This window comes from Phragmites australis, chromosome 15, assembly GCF_958298935.1.
Source record: "Phragmites australis chromosome 15, lpPhrAust1.1, whole genome shotgun sequence".
Taxonomy (NCBI): domain Eukaryota; kingdom Viridiplantae; phylum Streptophyta; class Magnoliopsida; order Poales; family Poaceae; genus Phragmites; species Phragmites australis.
The window spans coordinates 26,848,564-26,861,139 of record NC_084935.1 but is presented as its reverse complement, the minus strand read 5'-3'; the positions used below and the strand labels follow the sequence as shown (position 1 = coordinate 26,861,139).

General features: G+C 43.1%; 1 protein-coding gene across 1 annotated transcript; it reads right to left on the bottom strand.

Annotated features, from left to right (window-relative positions):
- Positions 1-5,214: 5,214 nt before the first annotated feature.
- Positions 5,215-10,953, bottom strand: LOC133892651 (type I inositol polyphosphate 5-phosphatase 4-like). The gene is made up of 14 exons (XM_062333545.1): positions 10,157-10,953; positions 9,920-10,007; positions 9,212-9,286; positions 8,912-9,002; positions 8,601-8,705; positions 8,008-8,508; positions 7,715-7,850; positions 7,409-7,602; positions 7,206-7,314; positions 6,822-6,970; positions 6,481-6,723; positions 6,237-6,297; positions 6,065-6,101; positions 5,215-5,975 (listed from the first exon to the last, which is right to left on the bottom strand). Exons 1-11 carry the CDS (start codon positions 10,184-10,186, stop codon positions 6,504-6,506), a joined length of 1,698 nt encoding a protein of 565 aa, XP_062189529.1. The 5' UTR covers positions 10,187-10,953; the 3' UTR covers positions 5,215-5,975; positions 6,065-6,101; positions 6,237-6,297; positions 6,481-6,503.
- Positions 10,954-12,576: the final 1,623 nt, after the last annotated feature.

Below are 12,576 nucleotides of genomic sequence, written 5' to 3'. Positions count from 1 at the left end.
TGACATTCTAGTCAACGGTGCAGCCGGCAACTTCCTTGCTTCCCCAGAGGATTTAAAGCTCAAGGGATTTCGAACCGGAACTTCATCAAAACACACTCTTGTTTTGATTCAATGATGCTCTTTGTTCCTACTTTGTGCACACTGTCAGCACTACATTTGGTCTTAGTAGTTTATGCAATTGTTCTATATTGCTAGTTCAAGCACTTATGTGCTATGATCTTGAGTCTTATGTATTTGGTCGAAGCAGAGCCGCGTATCCAGGTATTGGATCCCGTGTGAACCATTTTGTTGATCTATTTCTTACATATCTCGAATGAACTTGTGGTACACAAACCATTTTGCAATCCGATTCTGTGACATAAGCCCATGATCTAGCACTGACATAGCCCATGATCCAGGAAGCATTCCCAACCAACTGCATGCAAATGATACAAAATGGATATCTGAGCTAACATGGATTTTGAAGAAAACAACCATAGTGTTGACATTATCCTTCACAAAATAAAGTTCCAACCGTAGTTAACTAGAAAGTGATATTCTCGTAATTCATAACCAATTGCAATAAACTAAAAATATAGAAGAGATATCTCAGGATATAAATGAGCACAGTCTGATGGTAACCAATTAGTCATCCTGCAAACGGATCACATATGCCTCATGGCACTTGGTTATTAGCCATTTGATAACCCCATGAAGCCTTTATATGCCTAGACATTCATACAAAACATCCAAAGTTCAGTTTGGTGAATTATTTCAAAAATTACGTACTTGCAGCTAAATAAGTTCCTTACACTTAATTTGTCCTCCATGATTCTTGGTACGGCTTCCACCTCTTCTTCAATGAAGGAACATCCTTTGAAACAATCTTATTTGGATCGAGGACTTTTCTAGTAGATGGTCGGTTCACCCTAGAAAAGTGCGCCGGCAAAGGCCCAAAGGACGTCGCCTCTGTCCTCTCATGGTTCTCGATATCTTTTCCCATAATATCATCAAAGAATAGCATCACCGTCTTAGTCTCCTACACACTCCTTGAAGCTTTGAACAAAGCACAATTACCCTTGTTGTGGAGTGCATGAAAACGGTCCATTTGTTCTGACCACACCTACATGTTGGTACCTATCTCAGATGAGAATGCACTCTTCGCTTGCTTTGTCCACCTATGGCTAATACAACAAGGAGGAATGTTGTCTATATGGGCTGACCGCATAACACAAAATATGTGTGCAGATGGAATGGCTTCGCTCTCCATCATTCGGCATTGGCAGGTAACACTAACCATCGAAGAGCCCTCAAAGATACATTAGAACCTGACATTCACTCTTAACTTTTGATGCAACTTCATACCTGACAAATTCGTTATTCCAAGTCACCTATGTAACCTCCCATTTAGATAGTCTCCGAACCTGCTCCCTCACCTTCGAGAACATCACCGGTGAAAATACATGCAACCCTCTTCTCAAACAGGTCGGTAGTTATATCAGTGAAGGGGATAGAAACTGAGGCTTTTGCGTCAAGCTTAGCCTCATTCCTGCGGATGCTTAACAGGCAAAACTCATAATACTCCACTAAATCTATCATGGACATCTTCTGGTCTAGATGATTGTGAAGCCTTGAGTTTACGCTTTCACTCTGTTGATTGCTTTGCATGCCCAAAAATTATCTCCCTTTCGTGTATGTCACGGACCACTTCGTCCTCAGTTCGTACATCCTCCAGATCCATATGTTCTTTTCCGTGATATTATGATTTTCCTTGTACTCCACCCAGCATCTCTCAAATTCATCAACCTCCATAGGATGGTAGATGAACTTTCTGAAGTCCCTAAGCTTACGACCTTGAATCCGTTTAATCATGTTCTGTTCTATGTGCCAGCTGCACAACCGGCGATCCGCCTCTGTCATAACAATCTCAATTGCTTTTGCCATTACAGCGTCCCCATCTGTGATCAATGATCGTGGATGTTGCTAGCGCATCACCTCCAAAAATGCTTCAAGCAGCCAAACATACGAGGAAATAGTCTCATCGGATAAGATACCACAACCAAACAGTATTGTACTGCGATGATGATCAACTCCTATAAAAAGGACAAATGGGAGGTTGTATTAGTTCACGTGGTATGTACTGTCGAATACAACGACGTCACCGAAGGCACCAAAGTATATATGGCACTGTGAATCTGACCAGGATAGATTTTGAAGTCAGCCTTCATCATTCGTACTATATTTGAAATAAAACTCTGGATTTTCATTTTTCATCGCTCGCATATAGTTTGGGACATATTCTACATCGCTTTCTTCAACTTTTTCCTTCTTCTCCCTAGCAATAAAGTTGTACAAGTCTTGTAGTAGAAATCCGGTCTCCCCGGGACCACCATGGCTCTTCTCCATGACGTCCATGATCTGACATGGCCGAAGCCCACCCAGTCCCAATGCAATTGTCTTGGCTTTCTGAGCATCATTAACCCATGGTGCGACCATAATACAAATACATGCTCAGGTTTTGCAAGCGGATGATCATGGGCATCCACAAAATCCTTAACATTCCAGATGCTACCCTTTTCACTCATCTGGATGTCAAGCCTAGCAGGGCATCCACACTGAGTGAGTGCACGTGGCTGCCTTTGTTGATTTATTCTTTCAAAGTACTCCACAGACTTGAATCCTTCACATGAGTAGACGAATCTCGTCCATATCACCTCATTGCTACTTGGTCTTTTCTTCACACTGTCCTTTCGAACACTAAAGCATTTCCCTCTTGCATAATTATTGTAGAACACAGAGAATTTGTCCTCGCTCCTAAACGTCTGATTTGCAACAAAGTTATATTCCTCAATTTTCTCCAGTGTAGCGTCCTTTTTCATATCCATGTTTCTCGGCACCTATTCAAAAACAAAAATGTCACAACCACATGATAAATAAAGGGAACCCAGGCGTCAACAGCAAATGTCCAGAAACCATAGTAGTTTTCTTTACTTTTTTGTTTCCCCTTTAACAGCCGGTGGCTTGGTCTTCCTACTGATGTTATTTATTGTTAAGCACCTCAGTCAGCCTAGGCTACCTGAATCTAAACCCTAACTCTGATGCTTATCTACCTTAATAGAAGGGCACACCACCAAGCTTATTCTTCTAAAAAAAATTGTCCCAACCATTCTTCAGCTAAAACTCCTGAAGACCCCCTCTACAAAGCAAATCCTAGAGAGCTAAATTATCATAAATCTTCAGTCTAGCTGGCATATGACCATAATTGGATCTGATATCTATTGTGCAACTCCACTAATAAATGTACTAGATTGCAGTTCAAACTTATCTCTATTGATTTCCTCTAATATCAGAACCACTAGTATGTATTATGCCCAGTTTCAGCTTGCTTCCTTTGTTACTTTTCCAAAATCTGCACAACTATATTGATGATGATGATTTTATGACTGCTCCTCATGTTTGATTAATTACTTGAACTATACAACTTACATCACAGTTGGCTAATAAAATGTTAGATTGCTTTTAGTTTTCTTCCTATCCTCCTGTACGTATTTCTACAAGTGTTTGAACAATGCAATCAGGATCACTACTCCCTCTAAATGCATCAATTGTTGATTGATTTACCTGCACAAATACCAACACAACAACAGCCCTCCATGCTGATGGCCACGCCGCTCCACGACGCTCTGCCAATGAAATGTGCCAATGACTGCCACCATCCGGTGATGGAGCCGGGTTGGACGGCGGCATGGGTTCGCAATGGGTCCTGCTTCCGCACCACAGCGTGTTGTCGAGGGAGGACCTGTGTCCACGCTGCGACAATGTGTGTCTGTGCACAACCGAGTACGTGGCGGGCGCCACCTCCTAACTTTGCACCGGCGTGGATTGGTGATGGAGGCATCAAACATGGGCGACAAAGACGGGATCCGCGTCGAAGGTGGGCGACAAAGAAGGGGTCGGTGTCGACACGGGTTGCAAGGACAGCAATGTAGCGTCAGCACGGGCTATGCGGCGGTGGCTGCCGGCCAGATTTGGGCGACAATGTCACGTAAGCCGCGATCCACACAAAAGTGTTGTACAAGCCGCCCCGTGAAGGCAACCAACGCGGTCGGAACAGCTTGTGCGTCAGCTACACCTGCCGACCAGATGTGCACGTCGATGGCGTGTCGGCAGGTTAGATTGAAACGACAGTGCTAGGGAGGGCCGCCATGTACATAGCCACCAGAACATCCACTTTGTTCTCCCGTCGTGCTGCCGCCCTAGGTGCATATGGCGCCAAACAAACTTCAAGGCCGGTGACTCGGTTGCCGACGGTGATTTGGGGGTTCGGCGGCGATGATTTGGAGAAATTGGATGTGGCTTCATGGGGGCGGATGGGGATGCATCAGGCGTCTATGGCTTCATCAGGGTCCTTGCACGAGTCAGGTTGGCAAACCCTAGCCACATGCATGGAGGGAGACGGTGTGTTGGCCCCGCGGGGAGGGAGCGCACGGCGTTGATGGGGCGACTCGGTTGCCGGTGGCAACTGAAGCCCGATTGGAACAGAAGGCTCGTTTGATTCGATTGGAAAAAGACACAGCTGCCCCTCGGTGGCAGAACCCGTAAATTTTAAGACAAATAGGGCAATTACAGACCTAACCTCTCCAATCAAATGTGTGATTTCATCCATACCACTGTGCTCTTCCTAGTAGTATAATGCACCGTAATGGTTCTCGAAATAAAACACTAGTTTCTCCTCGGATGGAGATAAGCGACTGTACTCGGACGCAAGGAGTCAAAACTCCCAATGTGATCCACATTTCTGAATCTGAATTTGGATTACTTGGCAGCATGCTCTTATGCTAATGCAACTGCTCTGCCTAACAGCCTAACTAAAATGGGTTGTTCACTATTAAGCCTAACAGCCCATTAGTGTTCTAGCTTTGGCCCATGTAGCCCAAATGTTTCGTTATTGTTTGTGGTGGAATTAGTTACATCTTATTAGTCTCGATATGTTGAAACCGGCTTATAAGTCTGTTCCAAACATAGCACCTCTGGGTTGTGCTATACGTCGGATTTTGAACATGAAGAGTTACATCAATATCTCCTTATCTGAGTAGATTGTCTGTCATATAATATCACTGAGAACAGCAGAGTGAGCAATTTGAGCAGCAGCAGTGCCACGGGCTCATGGCAAAAAAGTGCATGAACAAGAATGGGAAGGAGATATCACATTCACAGCATGTGACTCCACCCAGCTACAGACCAAAATAGGGGATCAATCAGTGTTGCTTCCAATAATAAATTTACAATATCATAGGCAGAGTGGCACAACTAGATGACATTACCAAGAGCTCAAGGACGAGTGGCACAACTAGATTCGAGAACCATGAATACAGAACATACCATTTTCCATCTGTGAACAGCAATGAGCATGGCAAGCTCTTTCAAGAGTATCAAATAGTAGCTGATGCTTCATACGACGTGAGCAGATGGAAAACGCCTTCCTTTTGTCACAAATATGCAACACCACAGCTTGAGGGAACATTGCACAGAGCAAAGCCATCTTGGAGGAGCATAATGGAGGCCGCCCATCTTCTTTGTCACGCACAGGAACAGCAATGAGAACAACGAATGCATGCCACACTGAATTACTGCTCAAGCGCAGCAAAAAAGGGTATACACGTGATTGTAGCCATGCATGCCTCTCACACCCATCCATCATTCCTCCCTCAGGCTAGGAACAATTATCCTGAAAGCTAAATAAGCCCAAGTATCATGTAAGCCCAAGTATCACGTCTTACAATGATTGCACAACTTGCATGGGATGCACTAGCTGGTTTTACAAATTTCCTATAAGGAAAGAGAAGAAAATAACATATGGTGATTGTTGACACCCCTAAGTCCAACTAAAAGAAAATGAAATTTGGATGAAGTGTATAGTTAGTGACATGGGCTGATACTTTTTCATTGACTTAATGGTTGTCTTCAGATGGCTAGCAGCAAAATTGCCCATTATCCTGCGATAATACAGAAAAAATATTGTTAATTAATACATTTTTTACAAAACTGAAAAGGAAGCTATAGCTCGATAATTGAGAAATTGCACCTTTTAAGTTAGTATTTGCACATTCTTTCTTCAGTATCTGTCATCAAGGGTGCCAAACAAACAGACCATTAGGTTTCAGACCATAATGATTGACAGTCATATCTTAGACTCTAAGCATGTCTCAAGTTGGCAAACAGATCGTCAAGAGGAAAAATTATTTAATCATACTCACATCTGGTCATCTAATGAGCTGAACCTAGAACCCTACATAAACATTTGACCAACCTTCTAACCTGCATGAAGCACCGAGAAGAGTAAATGAAAGTGTAAATACAAGTCAACCCCTCGCCAAAAAGAAAAAAGAATACAGTCAACAAGTTACAGATAGGCATTTCTAGGCCTCAAATGCAACCAGAACAAAGTGCAAATTATATTATCCTTGGGATTTTTTGAGTGACCAAGCGAAGTCAGCATACCTTAGATCATGCTATAAGTAAAATCAGTAAAAGTTTATTTCTCTGTAGCTCTGAGAATGCGGCAAAAGTTCTTCCACCTCAATTCTAGAACTGAAATAGCCCATATTTCTCCTCCTTTGGCGTACAATTTCAACCTCTGCCAAGAAAATACTGTACACCGGCCTGTGGTCGGAGAAACGAGACTCTCCACGAACATAAGACAGCTGATTGAGGCCATTACCATACCAGAGAATGCGATCACACCTGTTAGTTCATAGGAAAGATATGAAAGGAATGAGATCCGCTGTAAAAAAATACAGTAAAATATAACAGTTCTAATATAATTAACTAAAGAAAACTACCATGCTGGCGTTCTCCTCTTCTCTTTGGGGCGCATGCCCTCTCCCGCGTACCGATCTGAGTTGAATGAATATTTGTATGTGGGAGGAAAATAGATCCTTCCTTCTTTCCAGCCCTGGAAAACTCGTCCATATCTTTGTTGCATTCGGAGCTGTTTCATAAGAGGTAAACTCAAAGTTTTGTCGTGGCCTTCGTAATATCAGTAAGAAAAAGGGAACTGATAGAAGGGATAACATCATAGAACGCACTTTTAAGCCCTGTGTTCTGAAACAACTTACTCTTCCGATTTTGTTGGCTTGCTAAAGTATATTTCCGAATATTAACAATTGAACCACCAGTTGCAATAAATTAGAAGTGAATACTATTGAAAAAGTACTGCAAATTACCTGATCTTTCTCCAATAATTGCTTCCAGTTATGCATCTCCACAAGAGCTTTTGCCGAACAATACGATAGGGCAACCCGATAATTCAAATCCCCAAGCCATATAACACGACTACAATTTGTTTTCAGGTGCATAAACAGTTAGTATACAAGTTTGCATTTGCTAATATATTAATCTGGTGAAAGACACAAATGAAGTCTCTTACTCATGCTCAAGAATTGTTTCAGGTGACTTAACATCACCAGCACCACGAACCCGTGGGAACCTGGTCTTTCTTAAAATTTCCAGAACATCGGAATTCCTGCGCAGTTCATCCCCTTCCTTTTCCCCTGAGGTCAAATGACAACAGATGAAGCAGAAGCTTGTCTGGTGCAAAGACATGCTTATTGAAATTGAACCCTGCAATAAAAGGGAGGACCTTACTACAAGAAATTTACAACATATTGACAAATGACAATGACTTAAATGTCTACAGAGAGGGATATCTACATGCTTATTGATTCTATGTTACCTTATTTCCAAGATAACCCATCAATCCTCTGCCCACACAAGAAACTTTCAAGTTTTTCACATCATCTCTTATTTCATTGCATACCCAAACTGTCAGAAATATGCCAACCATTTGTTTGCTGGCAACCAAGCAATACCTGAAGAGACAGGTATAATCAAAGAGTTAGTTTCATAGGAACTAAAGAATCACAAATATATGATACAAATAAAATCAATTTAGAAAAAAAAACTTTAGGATAAGTTGTGTCGCATTCAAGTAATAAACTTTAACATATTATGAAGCATTTACAATACCTAGAGCTGTTTGATTGCTCATCATTTTGTTCAGAAGGTGCAGACGCACTGTAGCTATGAGGGAACGGAGAAAATTGCGCAGCATCGCTCACGTCCGCATCTATGTTCTCCTCATTGGGTGATCCAGGGCATCGCAAATTTCCATCAAAATCACTTGGTCTGCCTCCCAAGCTGACCGGATCACATACGCTAAACCTACGTTCCAGCCTTGGTTGTGGGAACATGAAGTCCCCATCCATTCTTAAACTACGGCTGAGGTTGTGGAATGATCGACGATGGAAGAATGAGAAGTTCTCCTGCCTTCTTGCAGACTCCTCAAAATCTGCATCTAGTTCTGCAACCGGATCAAGGACAGGTGAAGGAGTGTGATAGCCACCACAACCACTGGCTCCAGGATTCTTATTCAGTGTCTGCCTAATTAGGGACACCCACTTCTTGGCAGGAATGTTATCTTCAGTGCCAAGAACGTTTCCAGCATTCAAAGGGACAATCTCCTGAAACCTACCAAAGATTGAAAGAGCAGATTAACTGAAAAGGCTCAAAATCACCTTCTAAATCAAACTATCTCATAGGGAAGGCCATCCAATACATACCCTAATACATAGATATCGGCAGGAGGAGAAGTATGGAGACATTCATCTAAATTCAGCCCCCTTGGTGGAGACTTACCACCGACGTTCCAGGTCGCAGCAAAGATCCTACAGGCAAGTGAACATAATAGAATGATCTATCAGATTCCTCTAGCATATTGTTGCACAGTCAAATTGCATGAACTACCTAACAGAAATATGGACAATGATTAAAGGAAAGAAGATTCCATCCAATCTACTAAACTGACATTTTCAAATTACAGAACAGACATGATTGCCCTAGAAGATAAGCACGCATGGTGAATCAATGGCACCTGTAATCTTGGACTTCAGTCAGGCGTGCTACATCGAAATTATTTCTCCCTCGGCGAGCGCGATCGACACTCCTCTTCAACGAGGGCCGGTCTGTGGGACCATAAGGAACAACAGGCAGGAACAATCATATAACTTGGCAGAAGAAAAGAACTGATGCAGAACAAAGATTCAAAGGAGCTTGATAAAGTGGAACTCGGCGGCAAAACAGATCAGTGGTGGGGCGAGAAAGATGCATCACTGGTGCAGCGGGAAGAGGGAGAGAGAGGGGGGTGTGGTCCAAATGGTTCGTTCCACTGTACCAAGTCTGCTTTTCTTGGCAGCGCTTTCGCTTGCTTCGTTTGCGGAGCAGCTGGGCCTCCATGAACCATCTCTTCCTATAACGGATCACACGGTCAGTTAAGCACAAAAGAAAAAAAGGGAACAAGCAAATGTAAAGGGAAAAGTGGTTGCTTTGCCCGTGATCTTTGATGAAATCTCTATCCGATTCAATCAGAAAGTAGAAACATACACTGATACACAGGAAAAGAAATGGGATAGATATGAGAAACATAAAGACATGTGAGTCATTCCAAGCAACATCAAACAATTTTTTTTGGAGGACGTGTGGCAAAAAGGCTGTTGGCCGGTTGAGATCTTTGAAGGCCTTTGCATCACTAGATCAAAACTGAAAACTGAAATGCACTATCAGATATCTATGAGGAAAGTGTTTGATAGGGACATGTCACTTTGGTTGCTTATCTACCTTTGAATCGAGACTAGGAATTTAATCTGGATAACTACAAACACAAAAGGGTTAACCCCAACCCCAAGCAATGAACTTATCTTGGATCAGGCAAGTTATTTTCCCAAACCAAACAGCGGCAGCAAAGGTGAAGGATGCCATTTCGGGGTTGGGATGGGGCTCCCATAATGCCAAAAAAAAAAAAGCACAGAAATAAATAAATCCTAACAAGAAATGGGCTGCAACTACTCATCTTTGAACATCCAAAACGATGCAATAATCATACCTTGCCCGGCATCGACATCAGCATGGAAGTCCTGCGCCTTGGTCCGGATGTTGAGCCACTTCCTCACGAGGGACTTGGACCATGAAAGCTACACATGAAAAGGGAAAAAAAGATAACATATCACAAGATGGAAAGAGCACCATCAACCTGATCAAAATGCTGCTTAAAATGAACATCAAGATGCATGTAGCGATCTAATCGATCAAGAAAAACCATTAAACCAGCTCAACATAATACCTTGCTCTTCTTGGCGCTCTCTTCTCTCATTGTCTCATAGCTCCTCCTTTGCAGGGCGCAGCCAACAAGAGAGATCTGTTACCCCGCCGCCACCACACAAGTTGCGATCTTTGCAGCAAGAAACCTCAAATCCAGGACCGAATCGTCCCCAAAGGCGGGACTTTTACCCGGGATCCTCCAGTCTCAGACCAAATTAGCCGCGAACAGGGGCCAATCAGCCAGCCTGGCAGCACAGACCCGCCAAGATTGGACTTTTTTAACGGCGGAATCGCCAACCCTTCAACCAGTGGGAGCACACAGCGCAGCCCAAGAATCTTCCCTGCCGGCAATGCAGCTGCGGCCTTCGTCCCCGCCACCTTAGCCTTTAGGACGCAGTACCGAGCCCTACTACTCCACCTGCTACTTGTAACCTTGTAGTACTGAGATAATACAAGAGAGCTGGGAGCTAGGACATGGTGTGGCAGAGGAGGGAGGAGGACAAGGGAATACAACGGAATGCTTTTGTGCAGGTGAGAGAAAAGAGAAGGTGGAGGAGAGAGAGTGAGGGGAGGCTTCTAGTTTGATTGTGTTCTCTCCTTTTGCTGCCTTTCTATCTGTTGCTCTCTCTCTCTCTCTCGCTCTGCTTTGCTTTGGCCTTCTCTCTCCTCTTGCTTTTCTCGGCCTTCTCGCCCAAATCCAGGGAGGAGGAGGAGGAGAGGAAGGGCCAAGCCAAAGCGCTAACGCAAAGCTGCAGGTTTGGGTGACGCACAAGGAACAGGGAGCACAAATGGCAGTGGACTCAAGTGGCGTGGACAAAGCAGTTTGCAGGTACCTCAGAGAGCAACATGGGGAAGAAATAAAAAATAGCTGCCCGTTCTTTTGGGATTTCCTTGTATGCCATTTGTGGAAAACGAAAAGGAATTTGGAAATATGCCATTTCTTTTGACATGAATATTGTTGTCTTGGGTTTGTCCCAGGGACAATAAGTAAAGAAAATTTCAAAAACCACCCCGCAAATTATTTACTCATCCTAAACCAATCAACATCTTCATATATGCTAGAAAACTTTAGCGATGCTAGAGGGTTACTAAGAATGTATATCACACGTATCATCGTTGTTAGGTATGAAACTGGTATATCATTGATTCGATTTCCTCTAGCTAGTGTGTTAAACGTGATCATATAGCTTAATGATAGCGGCTTTATTGTTCGCAATTAGAGGAAAAACCATCCATTCTTATAACAGTATATTGCAGCAAACGCTACAAACCGCTGGGAATATCTATCGGGAAAGCATTTCCTTTGAAATAATACTGTCCAGTTAGAGGCTCATATTAAATCTTAGGAGCACATGTTCTTTTCAAACCACTTGGTCTATATTCTCATACTTCAACTTGGTACAAGAATCATTCTCCACATTTGTTATCATCCGTGCGTCAACATACTATAGGTTTATGACCATGTTTACTACGCACTAATTTGATTGAAAAACAATTTTGTTTCTAGAGACCCGAAAGAACCGGTGAATTATCTGTTATTGCAATCACCAAACATTTCTTGCCATCTTCTAAAACTTTTTATTTTAATTTTTAAATAAAAAATTGAAAATATATATGGCCGTTTTGAAAATTAAAAATCTACACTCATATCAACCTTCCGATGGAAGACAGATTTAAAAATAAAAAATATTACATTTAAATACTCTTAAAATTCAAAACACTATCAAAATAGTCATAAAAATTATGTTGCATAAAAAATGCTGTCATCTAGCTCTAAAAAATTGAAAAAAAAAATGATTTACACAATGAGAAACAAATGAGACTAATTTCAGGGGTTGCCTTGAAGAACCTTAGAACCACGGACCTATCGGCCATAGTAGCCGCCGCGGAAACCCCCAAAACCAGCAAAGCCATGCCTACCTTTGTTTACCTAAGAGCTACTCACGTAACACTGTTACTGTACTATGAAGAGAAATTACATGCACAACAATGCGGGGCCCACACGCAGTTGCCCTCCATGATGGGTCTCGGTGCAGTCACTGGTACACCCTGGCCCACTCCCTGACAACGGTCCGCCGGTCGTGTGCACTGCTGGATGGATTCGGTCTCGTCTCACAGTACCATGGCCCCTGCCTGCTACGGCAACACCGGCTAGAAGCTGCACCTGCGGACTAACCCACTGACATGTGGGAACAGAGCATGTGGGTCCCGCATGTCAGTGTTCGATGAGTTGGCAGACAAGTGTGCTTGCTAGCTTAGAGAGGGTAGGGATGGCAGTTAGCCCAGTCGAGTCAGGTTCCTGTGGATTTTAGATCTAATGGGGCCAGATTCAAGTGAGAAAATGGTCTCGCGAGATCGTTGGGTCGGGACCCTGACCCAAACTAGGTTCGGGTTTGATTTTTCACCCCACGGGGCGCTTTATTCTCTACACCCAACTCGTCT